Raw genomic sequence first — 23,833 nt, forward strand, 5'->3', positions numbered from 1 at the left:
GACACAGTCCACAGGGAGGCGACACTCCCTCCAGCGCGGAATAAGAAAAGGGGTTCACGGTGGAGTAAGATCGCAGTCAAATGAACTCGTCATAATTTAAGTCGAATTTACATTTCATGTTACGCTTGCGTTTCATAACGCTTGCTTCTAAAAGAGTTATTTTGGACAGCGATCTTACTCCGTAGTTCACCTCTACGTTGAAAGTGAATCCCAGCTGCACTCTTAAGTACTTACAGTATGTGTGTTTATGTAACGAGCCATTGGTGGGCGCGAATCGGCCTTCGTGTTCTTTCGTGGTGGCACGAGAGGCTTCTGGCTTGTCGTCCTCAGCGCGGGACGGACTGTCGGCGCATTGATTGATTGGTTCAATTTTCTTTCTTTCTTTCTTTTTTTTCTTTCTTTCTTTCTAAATCAATGCTTAATGTACTTTCTCTCACTTTCGTTACTGTTTTTTATAATAGGCGGGGGGTGGGGGTGGGGGGGTGTCTTACTCCCTCAACGGGTGCACTATGTAACTAAATAATTTTTCAGTAAATGGTGACACTCATCCTCATTTTAAGGCCATATTTAAAGGTATTTAAATATGTTAATAATTAACGAATACGATCATTTAACGTCACCTACCCAGAAGCATTATGTGCTATACGTAAATTACGAATTAGTTGTTGATTCATATTCACCTTAAAGGAGACCACTTCAGTTTGTAAATTTCGTATTCAGTATCTTCCTCTTTTACATGTCAGGGAGCAAAACGGACCCTAGAGATTCCCTTTAAATGAGCGCGCGACCGTGTGCCCGCGTCGTGAACGTGCCACCTGTCCAAAGCGCACCACCCAGGTGAGACGCTGTGAGCGACAAACGCCACACGCACCGCCGTGACAGAATGGCTCATTGATGAAGGAAATCAAACATTCAAAATGCTCCAGTGTTCCACCCTGCCGTCCATTTTCTAAACTCGCTAATCCAGAGTTGGAGCCGAACCTGCGGACATCGGGAGGAAGGCAGGATCAACGCCTGGGCTGGTGGCGGTGAACACACCCACACATACCCACACACACACACACCGGGGGCAACTGAGCATCGCCAACCCACCTAACCTGCAAGTCTTTCAAAGCAGTGAATCCGATTCCAGAACACCGCAATATTACGCCAGGCACACGTTTTGTAATTTGTAAAAAAGCAGGAAGGGCTGGATTGGCACAAGAACAATAAGCAGACAAAATAAAAACTGTCATTTAAATATCGTATATAACCAATATAATCACGTTCATGATCAGCAACCTTAAAACAGCATCAAACGACACTCCACATGCAGAGATTCTTAGTGTGAAAAGGAGCAAGTCTGACCCCTGGTATCCCGTGAGGGGGTCCGGCTGATGGGGTCTGCACAAGTTCAAACCCTTCTTCTTTATTGTTGTTGTCCATTTTTGCACATATGGTGTCGGAATTTTGTGTGTGGCTTCAAATGACAGAGTTAACATCAAAAGTTAACGATGATCCAACATTACAGCAAATGTCATTAGTTAGGCCTGGCAGTGCGCCAGCTGTGCCAGGTCAGTTCACCCAGGTGCCAGAGAGGCACTCAACTACAAATTAACAATGGAGTCCTCTATTTCTCAAAAGTGTCAAAATAAGTCATTGCGTGGGACCAACTGGCATCCCTGCTGGGATGGGACACACTGTCTTGTCTGACCAGGAGACCATTGGAAAGGAAGGTCAGCAGAGGAGTGGCAACATTCCCCTCCAATGCCAGGACATGGACTCAGAAAGACACCATGGCAGCAACCACACAGGGACACACGGGTTGGGCTTGGGCACCTGGAAGGTCAGGACAGCAGAGAGTCCCCCAGTGCACTGGGTGGCAGCAACCCATCTGGTGAGCCATTGGGGAGGCATGGCGCTTGTGGCACAAGTCAGTTATAAGAAGAGTCGCTGGTTGAAGCAAATCAGTAGGTGTCATCGGCCTGGCTCAGGTCACTTTCATGGAACAAGTGGATGGGCCCCTCGGGCTGTCAGAGCCCACCTTGGTATCCTGTGCCTCATATTCTCGTTTGTCGTATGCAAGGCCAGCAGTGAAGATGCCATTTAAATAAAACAGTGATGGCTCAATTAGCCTGATGATGACAGTAGTTTTGTCACCTTGCATCACCTCCTAGCTGGGGGGTCGTCTGTATGCTGCTTTCATGTGTGCACTGATTTGGTGGTCCTGCTTGTGAGGAGTTTGCATGTTCTCCCCGTGTCTACATGTGTCTCCCACAGTCTGGATCATAAATGTTAGGGGGATTGGCTGCCCCCTGCTGTGTGTGTTGTGTATGTTCACCTTGCAATGCTCCACCATCCAGTTGAGAGTTTGCTCCTGCTTGGTGGGACAGCGCCCATCAGGGGCACTGACGGTGACTGCCAGGCCCAGGGAAAAGATTTTTACACCTTTGTGGTTTAGCAGCAGGTGGCGAGGGGTTGTCCCATTTGGGGATTAGCATTGGTTTGAAGAAAGGGGGGAGAAAGACCCCCCCCCCCACTCCCCCGTGCACTTTACAAAACATTACATTGGGGACCAGGGATCTTAACCCCCTTTCCCCACCCCTTCTCATCAGGCCTGGGCTCAAGCTGCCCCTCGACCCAGCTTAGGATAAAGCGGGTTTAGAAAATGGATGGATGGATGGATTTTAAAAATGCAGTATTGGAGAGCAACTCGCCCGACCAGGTGTGTTTTCCCTTTATCCTCGCGGCCGTTTTTGGAAGAGCCCACCGCCCCGCTAGCACCGACCAGCCCACCCTCAGCTGTGACTCGTGGATTTAAGGGGGAGCGGAGCTTTGGTCTGTGAAGCAGGTGTGGTAAGTGGACGACGCAGTGCCAGCCAGCGCCTTCTCGGGCTCGGTAATCGACTGCGAGCCGAATCCATAGAGCGGCCGATGCCAACCTGTTTACGATGCCATCACTGAGAAAAACTAAAGGCCACATTGGACGAATCAATGGGATCGATGCAGTCTGTCACCTTGGAGATGCTCATACGTGACAAGAAGTCGCACATGTCGGCACCATCCACCGTTCAAGAATTGAAATGAGGACCGCACAACGCTGCGCTTTCCGTGACGCCTGTCCTTTACTACGCCCCGTAGGACGGCTCCTATCTCCGGCCAATCAGAACAACACAGGGCGTGGTCCAAATGCCAACCGCAGATAAACTGCAAGTCCCAGCAGCGCCCGCTCTCCCGGTGATCCATCCCGCCTTTAAGCTTATAACCTCGGGGTTTACGAGTTCCTGGGATCAGCGCTACAAGAGTGGGACAGCGGCGGCGAGTCACACCCGAGACACCCCGTCGTCAGGACTGCCAGCGCTCGTCGGTCGTGTCGTGTCAAGATCGGAGCAATGAAAACGGAGCTGAATGCGATCATAGGGACGGTGCAAACGGGAGACCAGGATGCCGCATTGGTGGCACTGCAGGCGTTCAACAAGGAGGTAACGGGGAGCTTCGTTCATTTTCATCGCGCACATCTGGGAGGGATATGGGTGGTGGGGAGAGCACAGAGGCGGGTGGTCGCTCATGCCGTCTTTTAACCGGGAGATGGGCGCGCGCGTACGCGCGTGCGTGTGTCTGACCCCATTCAAACGAATCGCCAATAAATGGAGCGAAAGGCAAAAAGCTGCCGAGAAATTTAACGAAAACGACGAGCCCTTTAAAGAGCAGTCACGGAGCGAAAGCCCCGTCGGGCGGGCATAGCGGAACTTTAAGTATAGCGCCTTGCAGCCCTGCCTTTTGTAAAGTAACGATAGAAGTCGAGACTCGTCTGGCACCGCAACGTGCGTTTGTGTGAAAACGCCGTGGATTTATGTAACAAAATGACTTAAATATTACAGGTACGTATGGCAGGCACCCTGCTCGTCCATTTCAGGGCGCCGGTGCCAAGCCTGGCAGCACTAAGTGTCCCGTAACTCTAAACTGCCGTGACACAGGGGGACAGACAGCAGAGGGAAGTGACCACACATCCTTGAGCTGAACTCGGGGCGTCTGCACTAAAAGGGGGCTTAGCCTCAACTCCCTGATGGCGACGGGGGTCCCCCCAGGAGTTTCTGTGCTGTTGACGATGGAGGGTGTGCCCCCTTGGAGTTCTGCGCTGTCGGCTGCTGTTATCAAAACAGCAAACGGCTAACGTTTAGGAGCCACCCTGAACAGGTGGGCATAGGGGGATTTTGGAGATTAGGGGCTAACGCCCTCCTCCCCCCAATGTCGCCACTGGCTGTACTGTCCAGTCAACAGTACAGTAAAGTGTTTTTCAGATGGTGGTCTGCTGTGGTCCCTCTTGGGTGCCCACTGAGGTCCCTTTACTGCTAGGACCCCAGTGCCAAGCCCCCTGCATGGCTCTGTCACCAGTGTCTTAATGTTGTTTTACTCAGCCTGCTGTCTCCAGATGTCTGTCCTTCTCACTAATTGTCCCCAAACTGTCCCCTTCAGAGCTGCTCACAGCCTATTGACCTTCTCGTCTTCTCAATGTTTTCCAGACCGCTGTGTGCCCCTTGTGCCCCCTTGTGTACAGGTTTCTGTTAAATGAATGATGCCAGACTGTTTTAAGTGTTGTGCTGTAGAGCGAGTCATGAAAAATAAAGATTGCGACCGCCAAGAAGAGACACGGGCTAAGTGAGTGTGCGCACCGATGAACTGGCATGGCCGCTCAGACTTTGGTGCCACGCATGTCAAGACGAGTGCCAAAGTGGCACCCACAGAGCAGCACTGCCAGCCCCTCAGGACACCGATTTACACGCCGGGTTTTCGTGACAGCTGATGCCATCTCCTGGGGTGGCAGGCTGTGTGGCGCAGTGGTTGAGGGTCTGGACGTCAGACCCTGAGGTGGGGGGTTCAAAATGAAATGGTCCTGAATACCTCGATGTCATTAAGCAAATGATACCAAAGTATAAAGCAGCAAACGGACATCGGTGGTCTTTATCTGCTGTACGCATGCGACTCTGCCATGCTAAACCTGCACCCGATTCCTGTGGAGGTGTTCAATACATGAAGTTTGGGTGCTCTTTACTCTTTAAAGTGTGCAGCGGCTAAATGTGCCCAAATAAAGTCGAGCCAAATCCTGCCCCCATGTTATCTCATTTCTTACATTAGAACATTAGAACACTCTGGACGAGAACTGGCCATTCAGCCCAACAAAGCTCGCCAGTCCTGTCCACTTAATTCTTCTAAAAAAACATCAAGTGGAGTTTTGAAAGTCCCTAAAGTCCTCCTGTCCACCACACGACTTGGTCGCTTATTCCAAGTGTCTGTCGTTCTTTGTGTAAAGAAAAACTTCCTAATGTTTGTGTGAAATTTACCTTCACAAGTTTCTGTGTCCCCATGTTCTTGATGACCTCATTTTAATGTCACCGTCTTGATCCACTGCACTAATGCCCTTCATCATTTTAAACCCTTCACTCAGGTCTCCTCTTCATCTCCTAAAGGCTCAGCTCTTTGTATCTTTCCTCCTAACTCACCCCCTGTAGCCCCCCGTAATCAGCCCGGTCGCTCTTCTCTGGACCTTCTCTAGTGCTGCTATGTCTTTATGGAGACCCAAACTGCCCACAGGTCTCCAGATGAGGCCTCACCAGAGTGTTATAAAGCCTAAGCAGAACCTCCTGTGACTTGTACTCCACAGATCAAGGCGCTATATAACCTGACATTCTGTGAGTCTTCTTAATGGCTTCTGAACACTGTGTGACAGTTGACAGCTTAGAGTCCACTATGACTCCTAAGTCCGTCTCAAAAGGTGGACTCTTGATTTTCCGACCACCCATTGTGTATTGAAACCTCACATTTTTACTTCCTATGTGTAATTCTTTACATTTACTGACATTAAATTTCATCGTCCACAAGTCTGCCCAAACTGGTCTGCTGTCCAAGTCCTTCTGTGATGATATCATGGATTCCAAGTGATCTGCTAATCCACCTATCTTGGTATCATCTGCAAACTTAACCAGCTTGTTCCTTATATTCCTATCTAAATCATTTATATCTAATAAAAATAACAGCGGGTCCTGCACTGCCCCCTGCTGGTCACCACTCTTAACGTCACCCAATTCTGATGAGGTTCCTCACCCTGTCACTCTCTGCTTCCAGTGTCTGAGCCAATTCTGCACCCCACACCCTGAACTGCCACTTCTTTTGGTGTGATGCCCACCTCTCATGTGGCACCTCATCAAATCCTTTCTGAAAGTCCACATCAATCATCTCATCTGCTCCACTCTGGTCGTATCCTTTTGTTCTTCCTCACAGAATTCCAGCCTGTTAGTAAAACACGACCTCCCTCTCCTGACCCCACACTGACTGTCCTGTCCTTGCCAGGTGTTGCTCCATCTTCTCCTTAATAATTCCTTCCATTAGTTTACCTGTGGTGCCCGTTAAGCTTACTGGCCTGTAGTTGGTTGGCTCTGCCCTGTCACCCTTTTTATATAATGGGATGATATTTGACATTTTCCAGTCCTTTGGAATCTCTCCAGTGCTCAGTGACTTCCTATAAATATGTGTCAAGGGTCTCTATCTGCACTCGCTGACCTCCTTAAGAACTCGAGGGTCAATATTATCTGCTCCTGGTGATTTGTTTGATTTCAGCCTATTTAATCTCAGCAGCTCGTCTCCTTCTACAATTTCCAAATCCCTCAGCACCTCCTTAGTAGTCCCTGTTACTGCTGGCAGGTTATCCACTTCCTCAGTCATGAAGACCTCAGATAAACGTGAGTTTTGGGTGTCTGCTATTTCACTGTCTGTATCTTTACTATTTCTGATGTACTTCACCTCCTCCTTGGCTGTTCTTTTGTGGCTATATAACCAGAGGTCAGCTTTACATAGATGTTTTTAGGGGAATTCTCCCATCATCTGCTCCACTCTGGTTGCATCCTTTTGTTCTTCCTCACAGAATTCCAGCCTGTTAGTAAAACACGACCTCCCTCTCCTGACCACACACTGACTGTCATGTCCTGGTCAGGTGTTGCTCCATCTTCTCCTTAATAATTCCTTCCATTAGTTTACCTGTGGTGCCCGTTAAGCTTACTGGCCTATAGTTGCTTGGCTCTGCCCGGTCACCCTTTTTATATAATGGGATGATATTTTCCATTTTCCAGTCCTTTGGAATCCCTCCAGTGCTCAGTGACTTACCTTGTAGTGGAGCTCGTCAGTGGGGTAGAATAAGAAGTGAACACCGGACCCTCCAAATAACCGAGTCACAGGGTCAGCTACGTGGACAGATGTGCCCCATTCAGCTGACCAAACACTCGACAGCCAACTGCTCAGTCCATCATATTCGTGGACAGTAAGGAGTGCTGAATGTGTGGCGGCCCCCCCATCGTCGCCCCTGCCCCTGTGATGTGGCTGTGCAGAGCTGTCCGTTAAGACGCTGTCACCAACACGGTCTGATAGGTGGAGGTCATCACTAAGATTCAAGTCAGGTCAGGTGATCGTCTATCCAGGTTATAACACAGAGCAGCTGAAATGCACGCCGACGAGCCACACGTTCTGACCAGCCGCCTAATGTGTCACCAAGGAGAGAACTGCCGGACCCTCTGAAGGTGTCCTCTGCTCTCTGGCACAAGGACTTTAGCAGCAGAACCTCGAGAGGCGGAGACGCCACAAAGTGGACCTGCTGGTCCAGCTCCTCCCCCGGATTTGGGGAATGTGGTGGGCATAGCAGAAGCCTGAACTGTTCATCGTGTTCGTCAAACCGTTCCCAGGCGGTCCGTGTGGTGTGGCGGGGGGGGGGGGGGGGGGGGGGGGGCGTCACATTTACAGCTACATTCACATGTTTGTGCTCAGCAGGCACAACTTACAAAAGAGGGCAACATAATCGAGGAACACCAGTCTGGCGACTGTTTGGGGACACGTGTGACAGGACAGCGTGACAAAGGTGATCATTGCAAGTGAAGAGCTCAGTACCAAATACCAATATTTTGTCATTAAATGACACGGTTAGTGTGCAAGACTCGGTGATGGGATTGATGAATTGTTATAAGAGTGATGGTGGGACGTTCAGATGAACTGCTAGAGCATTAGGGACAGTGGAGATGGGGGGGGGGGGGGGGGGTGTTAGTTAGTTAATCAGCCAATCCTGGCATTAATTGATATTTTTCTCTTCTGCCCAGTTGGCGGCACTGTTGCACCCTGAGCAGATTTACCAGCTACCATTAAAAAGACAAAGGAGAAGAAGAAACTTAACAATCCCAGCATTGTTTCCCGTTGCGTGAGGACATCTTGTGGGGTCTTCAGATGTGTGTTGTGGTTGTTCAGGTATTTTGCTGTCCACTTTGCCAATTCTGAGGACAACAACAACAACCTTAAAGACTACACTCGGCGGGCGCTATAGCATTTACCTGCTCAGACTCATCTGCACGATGCAGGAAAGGGTAGTTGCTAAGCAACGGTAAGGGGCCAGTTGCCCAAGTGGTGCATTTTGTTGTGGAGAGAACCCAGTAATGGGGATGATGGGACACGTTGGTGTGGGCATTCTGCAGCATGTCCCATTTATCACAGATGCCCTGCGCCCTGACTAGGGGGTCTCTCGTGACGTCAGTTGATTTCTGCACTTTGCCTTGTAACTTCATTTGTGTCTGGCCTTTGATTTCTGTACTGATGCCATCTTCATGAGTTCCTTTATTGATTTTCCTTCTTGCCCCCCAGAAACACGAATCTCTCGTTTGGTGTACAGGACGCCGAGCCCACCCTGCTCACAAATGTGGCCTGGCTCAACTGCAGGCTCCCCAGGCTCCTCTGTCACCTGCGTCACACTCTGTGCCAGAAGGACAGCAGTGCCTTCATGACGTGAGACCAAGATGAGCCATCTGCTTGAAATGGACCCGCCGTTGTCACCACCCCGATGCCCACTCGTTACTTGTTTGTTGTATTAACTCGAACTCTGAACAGCTGCAGCTGTGCCAACTGATGGCCACTCAGTTGAAGTTGGTGCCCTTCGGCCTCAGCCCTCATGTTTCTTTATTTCCTTTTGTTTCAGAGACTGAGGTGCCCGTCGTGCAGCTGCCACCTCACCACTCCAGGCTCAGGTTGGCGGTGGGTAACGTCGTATGCAGCCTGGGTGGAGTCACCTCAGCTCTCTTTTTCTCGTTTCTCCTTTTTTTAGAAATGCCAGTGTTTTACGTTTGAAGCAAATGAAGAAGAGGAGCGGCGGGTAAGTCAGCTGCCATTTTATCACACTTCTCCATTAGGCTGTGGGTGGGAGCCCCCTTGTACCCCGAGCTCGGAGTCAGTGAAAGCCAACTTTACATGTGTTGGCCACCTGTGAGGGATGAGGGGAGTGAAGTGACCGCTGTGTCACCCCCATTAAAGGGCGAGGGGGCCGCAGGCAGTTGGCTAGAAAGTGCCTTACGTGGGCTGGCAGCTCATCGCAACTCCTGTCCTGTTGGGGGTTCACTAGGTGGGCTCACTGAAGTGAAAAGAAGAGGAGAGAGGAAGACGATGGAGACGAGGCTGATAAAAATAAGCAAGAGTTTAAAACAAGAGGAGAAAGTCAGGCATTGGCGAGAAGTCAAAGCCAAACTGGCAGATGGCACCTGACAAGCTAAAAAGAAAATTGCTGGGGTAGTGAGGGTCCTAAGGACAGCACAGTGACATCACATGTAGCAACACCACCAATCACGAGGTGGTAATGGCACCTGTAACGATAAACAACAGGGCCACTTCGAGTAATTGAAACAACACAAAACTTGAAATGTCACAGCAAAAGTGGCACAGAGTGACATCACCATTATAATGAAAAATAATAAGAGCAAAGACAAATATAATAAAGATATATATATGTATATAAGTGAGCCCCCCTGATTCACTCAAATCACGTGACTGGGTGTGAGACAGGAGTGTTGGCTTTCAGATGTTTCTTCTTCACTCCCTGCTCCTCGTCATCGTCGTCCTCTTCTCCTGCTGGTCTCTTCACATCTTCAGTGGGCGACTCTGCTGGTTCTTCTAAAGAGCAAAGTGCCACGTCGTCACAACGTTCAGACGATCCTGGTGAGAGCAGGCGGGCATTGAGCCCCATCCCGCGAGATTCTCCAAAGTGACACCGAGTCGAGACTTGAAGGTCCCAGAGGTCTCCGTGTCCACCACACTTGATGGTCACTTATTCCATGTGTCTGAACATTTGTGCAAATCCTGCCGTTGGCGAGTTTCTAACCAAGTCCCTCGAGTTCTCGGTGAAGAATTTTCTGTAAAGTCACCGCTGGGGTCCACTGGGTGGGTTCCTTCATTCAGTTTGGGTTGTCTCTTCACCCTCGTGGTGTGTACTGTCTTGTGCTGACTTTTCTCGATGTCCCTTTGTAGTGATGTGGCCCTTCAAACTCGTCGTCCCACTTGACCAGTCTGTCACCACCCTGTAAGTCCTCTTCTCCTCCATTGGCTTCAGTCCTTCCTCCTCGATTGCTCCGCTGCTCGTCGTCGTCTGGACTGACCTCTAGTGCTGTTATGTCTTTTTTTTGTAATAAGGACCCCAAACTGCCCCCAGTACTCCAGGTGACACCTGACTGGTGCGCAGTCCCGAAGACAAGAGACGGGAAGTAAATAGAAAAGAACCAGAAGGTAAAACAAAGTCGTGAAGAGGACAAGAGTCCAAACCAAACACGAGTCGTAGTCGCTCATCAGAACCAAGAACTGTACACCAAGTCACCGTCGGGAATCAAAAGCCCCCAATCATCAACCAGAATGTTCTAAATTGGGACAGCAGGTGCCACAAACTTGGCCCAGCGTGCCCTTTATACTGGAGGGGAGCAATGCCGCCTGATATAAAATAAGCAAAGGTGGCACCACACAAATAGACCCCCTTCTTCTTCTTCTTCTTCTTACCTTCTTCCAGTAATCTTTTCCAAACAATACGATACATACAAAGAATGTGCAAATGGCACTCATAAAGACTAAATGCCAAGCAGAGTGGAGTGCGGCCTCCCTCAAGGTGCCATATCACCTTCTTGATGGCTTCTGCCCTGATGTGGACCCCCTCATCCTTCTCACTTTGCATTTCCTGACATTAAATATCCTCGTCCACAAATCTGCCCGAGCCTGCCTGCTGTCCGAGACCCACTGTAGCACTTCAGCTGATTCGGTGCCATCTGCCCCTCCATGTAGCTTTACCAGCTGTGGCGTGGCGAGTGATAAGGCAGCAGGGTGAGTGCAGTAATAGTGGGAGTGCCCACCGGGCACACTCAGCGTAATACAAACAATATGATCAAAGATGAAAACACGAGCCCGATGGCGCCACAGCAGCTGATGGCATGGTGCTCCTAAACCGCTTTGGTGGTCTTCTTAAAGACTTTGCGTCTAGCGATGAGACGCCACCTTCCAGGAATGTCTCCCTCAAGGGGGCAGCTTCTCAAGGCTGTGAGGGAAAAAGGAGACAAGACTGTTGGTGACTGCGCCCCCTCTTGTACCAGGGGTGGTACTGCACACCTATGGGGAGCCCAGAAGGTGACCCTCGGGCACACATGTGTGGCCGGGCTTACAGGTTACGTTCTTGTCAGATGACAAAGAGCAGCAGCCCAGCTTGAGGGGCATTCTGAGGTGGTCCTTTCCCCTGACCCTCTGCTTTGTGGTGTCCACACTTCACCCCGTACTTCCATTTCCTTTGGTTTGACCCCCATCCACGTTTATCAAATGTTGCTCGTTGCTCTCCTCTTCAACTCGGATTGTCCACTTTTCTCATTCCTCGTAGAATTCTGACGTGACGGTGAAACTCGTCCTCCTCGTCTGATGCCATGCTGAGCGTCTGACTCTCCTGTTCTTGGCCTCTGCTGCTCCATCATCTCCTTAGTAATTCCTTCCACTAGTTGCACATTCATCTTATGGCCTGTAGTTACTCTGGTCAGCCTGATCTCCACCCCCCCTGTCATTTCCAGCCCCCCCAATTTTTTAGGGTCCTCCTCTCCTTCAGTTCCTTCCACACTCTCAGTGGCGCTGGTGACAAGGACTTTGCTTCGTCTTTCATTTTATTCCCCATCTTTACGTCGTCTCCCCTTTGTCCTTGTTGTCCAGTCGCACTGCCGGCTGGTGGATTTGCTCCCCCTGACTGTCATGTCCTCCAAATGCAGGACCCCCAGCGTGGGTCACATGACCCGTCCACGCCGTCTCGGCTCCCACATCCCAGCCCCTGTGGCAGCAGATCCCGTGTGTTTCCTGCTTTCACGTCTTCTGTCTGTCGTGTTTCCCGATCAGAAGGCTCAGGGCAGCGGTGGTCCTGCTGACCACCTGCGCACACGTCTCCTCCATTTTGTTACACAACAAGCAGCGGAGTCGGCCGGCTGTGCTTGATGTCCGCCAAACAAGAGCAGCGCGGCTGGTGAGTGGCGCTATACGGAGGTGACGTGGCACTGGCTTTTGACTGCGCTGAGCCGCCACCGATGGCTCGCATTTCTCAAGGCACAGATGCTTCTTAATTCACTGTCAGGATGCCATGGCAGTCGAGTCTGGTTGGCGAGTCGCCTAGCAGACTAATACAGGCCATGGAGCTGCCAACAGCAGACATGTAGGGGCTGAAGGCGCCGGGTGTTACCAGTAGGGGGCGCCATTGCTATGTGGGTGTTTTCTCTGCTGGCCTTTCTTTCTGGGACTTACTGTGCCTGAGGGATGAGTGGCACCACCTGCTCCTGCTTCCTGAGGTGGGCAATGCCAATCCACAGAGCCTTAAAGAAACTGATCTGTGGATCAAAGCACAGCCAAAATAAATAAGGTAAAAGTTGGGGGACGCAGCTACAGGGAGGCAGTGCCCACCCAATGACAAATCAGCAAAAAATAAACGTTGTAGCTTATATTGGCATTTAGGTGCCCTCCTTGCATATCCAAATGGCCACACCTAGCAATGGCACTTGTGAAAACATGATGTGCCCATAGTGTGCCAGTAGTACTCAAGTTCTTCATGCTAAACTCTGCCACCTTCCTGTTCCAGATCCCTCTGGACCACCGAGCGTGTTGTCACCTAGCTTTAATTAAACTGTTCCCTGGGCACAGCGTTGTGTGTGGCAGGCACTATGCCAAGAAGCCACTGAAAGTTAAAAACATTTGTAAGAGTCCCCTGTTTACAGTTACGGCCCAGTCCACACACCGGGGGGCACTGCTCTGGTCACTGAAATGGACCCATCAAAACAGGGTGCTCTGTTAGCACACCTGGAGCTCACATCTCCGGAGTCTTGGGTTTCAACCCACACTGGCCACTCTCTGCATTTTATCTGGACATTTGCCCCTTATCTGGCCCAGTATGGGGGTCTCTGCTGAGATGGGAACTGCCCTGCTGCATTAAGTGCATGGACATACATGGACAGCTACATGTGGGGATGCCATTTTTGTATCCTGCACCTGGTAGGACCCTGGGGTTTGGGCTGAATGTCCCTCACTTCCCAAAAATGTCCCGCCATGGAGGGGTAGCAAAATGTAAAGAAGTGGGCGTTGCCTCCCCGTGGGTCTTGTCTGATTGGTTCATTGTGCTGTCCGTATTCTGGACTGGCCAGTGGGCCTTGGTGCTCCAGCTTGACTCCGTTTAAATGACGTGTCTGTGCTGTGAAGAGGAAGGGGGGCTCCCTGGTTCAAGGCTGGGGGGCAGTGCACACCTGCAGATGCCACTAAGGGTGCTTTCCCTTTGAATCCCACTGCTTGAATCATTCAACTCGGTGTCCCCATCAGGTGACCCCCTTGTATCCCTGAGGGGTCAGAGGGCAGTATCATGTAATGTGGCCTTGAACCCAGAGCTGTACCCAAGTGTGTCACCTTCAAGGGGCAGCAGAGGCCTCCTCTTCATCCTCCTCCTCTCCTCCTCTCTCTTTAGATCCATGTCACATCTACAGTAGCCTGGGGGCGTGTGTGCTGCAAAAATGGTCATTAGGGTATCATGGTGAACTGAGACCTCTCATCACTCAGACCCCCTGGTTGGGGATTTTGTGCCTTTTCTCATGAGACCCCCAGAGTTCATTGAGACCCTAAAATAGCCATCTCTTTGAGAACGTTCTAGCAGCTTGTTGCCTTTCGAGGGGGGGGCGCCCTCCTGTGACCTGACGTGGACATGGTGGGGCTTCACCGCACAAGATTGGCGTGAGGGATTATTAGAAGACATATGGTAAAGAAACACACAAGTGGGCTTCTCCTCTGGACCCTCCTAGGTGAGCAGCAGCAGCTCAAATCCTGGTGGCTTCTAGGAGGTAAACATTGAAAGTGGGTCACCTGGCCGTGTCCCCCCCCAAACACACACACCCATCCCAATGTCTGCCTCATCCACAAGTCCAAATCCACTGTGATGTCCTCCTTTCTGGTCAGGTTGCCAGTTTTGATGCAGAGCTCCTGAGGGTCAGAAGCCGTTGTGATCTGCGAGTGCCCGCCTGGGATTAATGAGCTCCCGCCGACTATTTTTGGAACAAAGCTGCTGGCCAGCGAGTGTAATCTGCGCGGCCCCCTCCGTCCTCCATCCGCCTCACTCTCCACATATCCCCATTACTTTCTACACTGCTGACTGCATAACTGACTGGGTGGGCTGCTGGGGGTGGTCCTCAGCCCTGAAATGGCACCAACTGGCTGAGCTCTGCACAATCCCACTTGGCAGCCTTCTTGAGAATGGCAGCTCAGGCTGGTAGTTTGGGATGACGGGGTACAGTTGAACGGCTCTCAGACGTGTGAGGGGGTCCTGGGTGGTCTGTCTACGTTCAGTCTCCTATCTGCGTTGTGCACCTTCACAAGGCGCCATATGGGCCTAACAAACACAAACGACTTTAATGAAACTGAGCTGGGAGACGTGAAAACAGGCAGAGGACATGGAGCAGGCCTGGGGGCCGATGGTCACACTCAAGGTGTCTGATCTCTTGATTAGCCAGGGGGCACTTGGGAATTCTCCAGCTGGTGGGACCACCGAACTCTGTCACTGATTATATGGGACTGGCAGGTCACCCAGGTTATGTCTACATGTAAGCAGTGAATTTCAGTGACACCGCGGACGTGGCATCCACACTGAAGAAACGGAGCTTCACATGACCTTCATCACCTGTGGGAGGACAAGGGACACATCTGGTGAGCCAATTTGTGTCTCCTGTTAATTACAGGGAAGTTGAGTCGTAACCCACCAGAGAGTGGAGACAAGGGGCTTGGCAGGCATTGGGGGGCAATGGACTGGCCTCTGGGTGACTGCTGCTGTCTTTTCTGTCTTCTTCTTCTTCTTTCTCTTTGCCGTATCTCTGTACAACGTGGTCACCACACTTCATCAGCGCAGCCTCTCACGTGAACTCAAAGCAAGTGCCGTGGAGGTCTGTCGTGTGCAGCCCTCCGAACAGTTTGGACGCTCATAGCGTCGTGTCCTGCCACTGATGACTGGGGCCGCATTTGTCTTGGGCGCCCCCTCCTGGTAACTCCTTCAACACGGGCCTGGAGTGCGACATCTGCAGTCCTGTTGTTGTCCATTCTGAGTGCAAAGCCGAGCCTCTCTTGCCATCTCTGTCTGGTTCAGGTGCTCCCTGATCTCTTTGTTCTTGATCTTCTCCAGCAGATGCACACTGAGAATCCCCCATAGGGCTTCTGCCTTCCTTAACTCCGAGGTTTCATGACTGTCCGGAGCGATCTGTGGTGTGAGCGATCTGAAGAGCCACATCTTCATCTCTGTTTTGATGCTGCTGTTGTTCTTTTTCTTCATCCAAGTCATCCATAGCTCCTCAGCTATTCATTTCACTTTGTCCTTCATGCCATCGCCGCCAGTCTGAGGTTCTCAAAGGGTTCGACATGTTTGGGCTGCCTGTTCCTGAGTTGTAGACCCCTCTCAGTTCTTTCATGTCAGTCTGCTTTTGTGGCAATCGCCATCCTCTCAGTCTTCGGATCTCTGAGTTCCTGTCCATATTTTGAGCCAACACTCAGTCAGAAACAACTCAAGCAGCTCAAGGCCCAAGGTGTTGGTAGTCCTGCCATTGACATACATTCCAGGATGTTGTAGATCATTGAGTTTGAAAACGTCTCATGGTCTTCTAATCTGTCCTCTCATTGCCGGCCCTAATAGCTCTCTTGGCACATTTGTAGAAGTTCTCCATGAGACCATCTGCCGTAGTGGTGGAGCAGGCTCCACAGTGTTATGAACTAGCAGTCCCAAAGCACGAAAGTCCCAAAAACACTTCTAAAATTGCCCACCAAACCCCGGCGAGATATAAGGGCAAACACCCGGTCTTCATAAAGTACAGAAATTATTTTCACAAAGTTTTGAAAGGGTTATGGAGTTGATGAGATTTCAAAAATGGAAATGACATTGACTCTGTAAGTATGAGTGCCAGAAGGTCGATGCCCACAGATCTGATTGTGAATTTCCCCTTGGGATTAATAAAGTATCTATCTATCTATCTATCTATCTATCTATCTATCTATCTATCTATCTATCTATCTATCTATCTATCTATCTATCTATCTATCTATCTATCTATCTATCTATCTATCTATCTATCTATCTGCTTTTGTTTTCCAGAGGCTGGGTGAGCTGGTGGTCCAGTTCCTGGAGCGAGACCTACAGCCATCATGCCAGCTCGCCTGCCTAGAGACCATCCGCATCCTGTCCAGAGACAAGAACTGCCTGGAGCCGTTTGCCACCCGTGCCGCCATGCAGACCCTGGCTCGGCACGCGGGCATCGAGGCCGGCGAGGGCCTGGCGCCAGAGATCCCCGACCTGGACGTCATCGTGGAGGCCCTCAAGTGCCTGTGCAACATCGTCTTCAACAGCCCCGGCGCTCAAGAGGTGGGAGCGGAGCTGAGGCTCATCGTCGGCCTGACGGAGCGGCTCAAGCTCTACAACGACCCGCTCTGGACCCACGAGGTGCGCTTCTTCGACCTGAGGCTCACCTTCCTCTTCACAGCTCTACGGGTGGACGTGCGCAGCCAGCTGGCCCATGAGCTCCGAGGGGTCAGTCTGCTGTCCGACGTGCTGGAGCTGACGCTGGGCCTCCGCTGGCTGGACTCGTTTGAGGTGGGACGTGCCGATGACGACGATGATGATGGCTGCCTCCCGCTCCCCCGCCAGGAAACGGAACGGGCCATGGAGATCCTGAAGATCCTCTTCAACATCACCTTTGACGCCAGCCGCCGAGATGTGGACGAGGTGAGCCGTTTGCTCTTTGCTTTGCTTTCTTATCGGTTGTCCTACTGTGGTTTCTTGAGAAACTGCCAGAGAGACAACTGGAAGACAGGAGGGTCACGTTGTGTGTGTCGATTGGCAGGAGGAAGCGGCGCTCTACAGACACCTGGGGGCGATCCTGCGCTACTGCCTGATGAGCAAGGCCGACGGGGAGGACCGCACTGAGGAGTTACACAGGTAAGGATGGCGTCGACGGTGGGAGCAGATAGGAGGCACGGGGAGTATCAGGAGAGCCGCAGGGGCATCTGAGGTCCACAAGGGGTGGTGGGTTTGGTTGGTGGCTCCTCTTTCTTTATTGTCCTTTGCTGTCAGGGTTTCAGGGTTCATCCTGCACATCACCCTACGTATGATTTTCAAATGACGGTCAGCTGTAATGGTCAGTGAGGTGCACCCCTCATGTTATACGTAGCTGTTATGAACTTGAGAGTTCCTGGGCACAGAAGTCCCAAAAAAATCTCAAAAAAGCCCACTAGAGGGGGAAAACCGTCAAACCCCAGCTAGTAAAGAGAGGGCAGACGTTGAGTGGCACGAGAAAACTCCAAAGGGCACAAAAGGAGTTGCCAGAAATCAACTACTGTGGTGTCCCAAATCACAAATGCAGAAAACGAAATCACAAACAGAGCATAACGTCACAAATCTGGAAAACTCGCAAGAGAAACTCACCAAAGCCAGCGCATTCAATGAACCGCAGGGGACTGAGGGTTCTCCTCGAGCAGCCTCTTGACAGTGATGGGCAGGTGGTTCCGCCTATTGGGGGGCTGCCTTCAACACACATGACACATAGCAGAAGATGCTTTGATGTAAAGCAACTAAACGAGCAACAATGTAAAAGTAAAAATGAAACTCACAAGAGATGTGAAAGAGACATTGGGGTTTGGGGCGCTTGAGGGACGGTGATGGTGATGGCGAAACACAGCAAGAGCAGGTGCCAGTCAGGAAACTCACTTAGAAGATGAGAAGGTGGGCTGCCTTCAGAATTCATTGACTTATATTTATGAGCAGCCATTAAAGTGTTGAAGATGTGACGTGAGGGGTGACGATGGCATGAGTGAGCCATTGAAGTGCAGCCATACTCGATGACGAACCGTCTGACGCACGACGGCAGTTTAAGGTGACGGTCGTGACTGATCTGTGACGTCACAGGAGTGACCAATGAGTGACAAATAAATAAGGAGATGCAGCAAATCACAACGCGCTACAACAGATAACACAGAGCATGCTGGGAGAAAGAGGACGGAGACATGGAAGCGAGTTTGTAGGCGGTCCCAAAAAGATCAGGAAAACGTAAAAGAAGCCAAAAGGCCTAAACGCTCAAGAAAGGCCTCGGGCCTGAAGTGTCGTCATTAGCTCTTGTTATACGTGAACTTCAGGGCTCTTTTCATTTTTAAAGTCCGTTTCACGCTTGCTTTGTAAATTTCAAATTGGATTTTGAGCATCGTGTTTTAAACGTGCAATACCCTCTCGAGTCTGGTCACGTGATCTCGTTGACTGTGCCTCTGTCGTGTGTCACTTTATCCGTCTTGTTCGAGTAGAGTTGACATTTCGGCTACAAACTCCCTTTTTGGCTTCACTTTCCTTCTTTCCCCCTTGATGTTGGTCACTCAGTTTTGCTTTTCTTCTGTAATATAGACGCTATATAGCGCCTGACCCGGCACAAACTACACACTTTTATTTTTCTTCAGCCGTGAGGCATGCCTTCCCCGTGTCCCACAGGCCCAACACAGTCCCAAAACACTCACAATCCTTACAACAATACTCTCTTTCTTAACCACCACTCCTCCTCAGGCTTAGTCCTCCTCCTCCCGACTCTGGCTCTCCTGAGTGGTGGTGGTTGGCCTTTTTATACCCCACCCGGAAGTATTCCAGGTGCTTGATCACCTGGACCTAATTGCATTTCCGGGTGGGGCTGAGGAATTGACCAGCCGGGCTGCAAAGTCCATGCAGCTCCCCCTGGCGGCCATTCAAGCCTCCAACCAGGCTGTGGAGGACTCCATGTCCCATGGAGCCATGTGCCAGGTTTGGAAATCATCGTCCGCCAGGGAGGCTGCCACCAAGCGTCCCGGGGGAGGTATTGAGCTGCCCACGGTGGCTCCCCCGGAACAGATACAGCAGGGGTGTCCCTGCCGGGCATGGGACCCGGCTGTCCTTTACACTTCCTTTGCTGCTCATCTGGACTTCCTTCTGTCTTTTGCTGTCCTTTTCTTCTCCTGGTCACTTTACTCATAATATTCTTGGTAAGGGAGAGGAGAACTGCAAAAGCCCTGGCCCAAATAAACAAAACTTTAATAATTAAATTCTGAAAATCAAGAATTCAACAAAACCAACACTTTCAGACCAGTTAACGAAAACTAACATCAAAAGTGAAACTATTATTAAAAAAAAACATTGTCGTAAACTGAAATAAAATAATTAACAAAACCGAAATGGAAAACTAAAACTAAACAAAACTATTAAAGTAGCCGGAAAGACTAACTGAAATAACATAATAATTTACTAAACATAATTTGAGTTTTCGTTTTTGAATGAATATTCTTGCCATTAGTCTTTAACTCTAAAACAGAAAGTCCTCGACCACGAGCCGCCCGCGTGTCTTCATCCAGTGATCGGCGGCGGCTGATCACACAGCGTTGGCGGTGGCCGAGTGAGCTGAACGCGGGCGCGTGAGTCGTTTGGAATAGAAAGCGACTTACTGGGCCGCCTTTCTCTGCGCTTCTTGATTATTGAGATATAATTCAAACGCTGGAAACGGGAATGTGCTGCTCAACAAAACCTTCACCGTATGGACAGAAGATTCCAGAGAGTAACATTTGAGTTTAGGTGTCTCAGGTGGCTGTGCTTTATTGACAGTAATTCACCTGCCACTTGACACTCGAAGTATAAAGAAAGAATAGTCATCATGAAAGAAACTCGACCTCGACATTCTGATGAATCTTGACGTTTTAGACGTCCCCGATATTTTTGGAATGATGTCTGTGTGTGTTTGTGTATAAACACGAGATCTCAAAGACACAACTAGAGAGATGGATGAAATTCGACATGTGCTTGTTACGCCAGAATTGTACGTCTGTATTAACTTTGGGGACAAATCCATCAACCAGAAGTGGCACTTGACCTGAGCACAGACTCGGTTTATTTATTTTTATTTTTTATTCATGCAGCTCTAGAGTCCGATTTATTCAATTTGACTTTTATAATGATTGTTCAATATATCATTAAATTGATTTAATTTATTGTTGATGGTTCTTTAATCCTTGTCTGTCCATCCCCATATCTGAGTGCACGAGAAAGTCGAGGAGAGGCGACTCACGACAAGGTCGTCATACGAGATCAGCGTATTGTTGCTGACCAATCACTTTGACTTTAAAAACGTCGTTTAACAACAAAGCGACACAAAACTTGTAAAATTGCTGACTTGGCAACGTCTCCGCTGAACTACAGGTAGGCAGGCGAAGAGAGATATAAATATAGACATACATATATACATACATACATTCACATATATATATATATATATATATATATAATAGCAAAATACCCGCGCTTCGCAGCGGAGAAGTAGAGTGTTAAAGAGGTTATGAAAAAGAAAAGGAAACATTTTAAAAATAACGTAACATGATTGTCAATGTAATTGTGTTGTCATTGTTATGAGTGTTGCTGTCTTTTATATATATAATATGCACACACACACACACATAAACATATATATACATATACATATATATATACATATCTACATATACATACGTATATACACATCCACATAAACATATATATACATATACAAATTTTCATATCTACATATATATATATATAGACATACATATATACATACATATTCACATATATATATATATATATATATATATATATATATATATACTGTATATATAGATATATATATATATATATATATATATATATATACTGTATATATAGATATCTACTTATTGGCTCCTGTATTTAGGATATGGCAGATTGGATAATGGACAGATGGACATCTGTTTGCATAGCCCCATTTGCCCGTTTTCGTTTTTTTTCTTTCTTCAGTAATATTTCAGCAAACCCGGAGCTTGTCAGTTCAAATCCTGGTACTGACACCACTGTGTGACCCTGAGGAAGTCACTTCACCTGCCTGTGCTGCAAAAAACAAAAGTAATGTAACAAATTGTACCTCAGATGTTGTAAGTTGGTGGAATAAAGGCATAAGTCAAATAGATAAATATGTATTATACACATAGGAACTATTCATTTATTTTCAGTTAAGTCATCTGCAGCAAACTTTTATAAATGAGGGTTTCTCCTTTTTAGATAGTGCAAACTGTTTCGTCTTCATTGAGGTTTTCTCTTGGAGAGCTTTTTTCATTTCATTGAAAATGAAAGCAGCAGCTGCCAAAATATGTAGCTTTCTTATTAATTTTTCAACATTGTGTAAAATAAATGTATAAAGTAACATAAAAGATTTAAATACTGGTTATCCTTTTACAGTAAAATATTACTAAAGAGATACAAAAAAAGTAAAATGGATATGTTCTTTTTCTTTAAGGAGATTAAATATTACTGAAGAAAGAAAAAAAAAATTAAACAGCCAAATGGGGCTATACATACGAACTTAAAAGGTTTAAATAAAACAGAAATATATATTTTATTTTTACTTGCTTAACTTGTGGAGGGTGTATCCTGTAGCAAAGCCCAAACTTTTTTCGTGAAAGCCCGTTTCAGTCAATAAGTCTTATGTGTGTGTTTATGTATGTGTGTATATATATGTAGATATGTGTATATGTAGATATGTATATATATGTATATGTATATAAATGTTTATGTGTGTGTGTATATTATATATATAATATATATATATATATATAAAAGACAGCAACACTTATAACAATGACAACACAATTACATTGACAATCATGTTATGTTATTTTAAAATGTTTCCTTTACTTTTTCATAACCTCTTTAACACACTACTTCTCTGCTGCAAAGAGCGGGTATTTTGCTAGTATATATATATATATACATACATACACACATACATATACACACATACATGCAGTTTCAATAACATAGAAATCAATATAAACATTAACATCATTATCATATGAGAATATGAAGTAATATATAAGAAGCACATTTCATATAAATATAAATTATTAAACAGTAAAATCTTCTTCTGTAATTTGCTACCGTGGCTATTCGTTTGTCTGTCCAGGATTTTAAATGACCTGTAGCTCGCAAACCGTTTCACCTATTGACTTGAAATCTGGTACACATATAGTACGTCACGTCTACTATCCGCTTTATGGGTGATGATTGTATTACTCTTTTTATTTTTATTTTATTTTATTGTAGAATCAACTCCTATCTGCGCACACCAGGGCGGCCGTGGGCGGATGCGTATGGTGTATTCACTCCATGTTATCGTGCATTGCGCTGTCACTGGTATTTTGATAAAAGAATTTGAACAACATATAAGAAGCGTATAAATTATTAAACAGTAAAACATTAACATTTAAGAAGTAAAGTTACATTAAGTACTACTGCAGTGCCTTCGGGTATACCTCATTTTTTGTTTGCCCATTACATGCTTAAATGTATACATTTTTTGGTGCATCTACCCGAGAACACGCGACATATAACCGAGCGTGGGAGAAGCATGGATTTTAAACACGCGTTGAGTTCATCTGCTGGTCTCCCTCGTGGAATAACTGGTAACGTTTGACTAAAATCTACAGCGAGTAAAACGACATTAGCTCCTATTTTTTTTTTACGATCTGTGAGATCTTGCTTTTTTCGGTTCAAGGCTTCATAAGCTCTTTTATGTTCTATGGTGTACTTATCCCAAACCATCATCTTTGAATGTTGCAAGACTTTCGCCTTGTATGTAGATCGGGGTAATTACATTCATTGCATTCCTAGTCTGAATCACAATCTGATTGTATGGGTGGTTACCTGGCACTGTAGGGTTGCCACCCGTCCTTTAAAATACGGAATCGTGCCGCATTTGAGAATGAAATTGCGCGTCCCGTTTTGAATCAATACGGGACAGGATTTGTCCCATATTTTTTTTTATCATTTTTTTTAAAGCAGCATCTCATGCAAATCATCCCACACGCATTTTATGAAGATGCCTCCTTTCCTACTTTTGATTGGGTAATACTTGATGTCATCGTTAGTTTGATTGGTCTTTTTAACTGTCCAGTGAGGAGGGCGGGTCTTTTAAGTAGAGTCTGCAAACTGTTGGCACTGAGATGTGGCACCCGCTGCAGTATGCGTCCCTTATTTTTTTGTATTAAAATCTAAAATCCGCCACGTGCCCTCTTTTAATTGCGAGAAGCAGATATATATAGCCAAATTCTCGCGGTTCGTTGCGGCGAAGTACTGCTTTTAATTTTTTAATAAGAAAAGAAAACCTTTTTAAACGGATCGAAAATATACCAATAACAATTTGTTAAGGATCTGTTTTTTTCTGAACCTCGCTTTTCACAGCTGTCGCGCTACGGCATGTGTTTCGTTTATTTGACCGTATGTAGATCGTGGTAATTACATTCATGGCATTCGTTTTCTGAATCACAATCTGACTGTATGGGTGGTTACCTGCCAGGTAACACTTGTGGTTGGTGAGGAAGTCGCCTTACATCCACCACGTGCCCTCTTTCTGTTCCCAGAAGCTGATCATAGAATGGTTTTAATAGTTTACTTTCAAATAATGCAAAGAGTATGCGACAC

At 47.8% G+C, this 23,833-nt stretch overlaps 1 protein-coding gene across 1 annotated transcript in view; it reads left to right on the plus strand.

Annotated features, from left to right (window-relative positions):
• Positions 1-2,979: 2,979 nt before the first annotated feature.
• ric8a (RIC8 guanine nucleotide exchange factor A) overlaps positions 2,980-23,833 on the plus strand; it is a 40,125-nt gene continuing 19,271 nt past the window's right edge. Inside the window, exons 1-4 of the mRNA XM_028796139.2 lie at positions 2,980-3,461; positions 9,110-9,157; positions 16,445-17,071; positions 17,190-17,284. Coding sequence (XP_028651972.1) covers positions 3,372-3,461; positions 9,110-9,157; positions 16,445-17,071; positions 17,190-17,284 — 860 coding nt within the window. The 5' untranslated portion in view covers positions 2,980-3,371. The remainder of the gene's footprint in view (positions 3,462-9,109; positions 9,158-16,444; positions 17,072-17,189; positions 17,285-23,833) is intronic.

This window comes from Erpetoichthys calabaricus, chromosome 2, assembly GCF_900747795.2.
Source record: "Erpetoichthys calabaricus chromosome 2, fErpCal1.3, whole genome shotgun sequence".
NCBI lineage: Eukaryota > Metazoa > Chordata > Cladistia > Polypteriformes > Polypteridae > Erpetoichthys > Erpetoichthys calabaricus.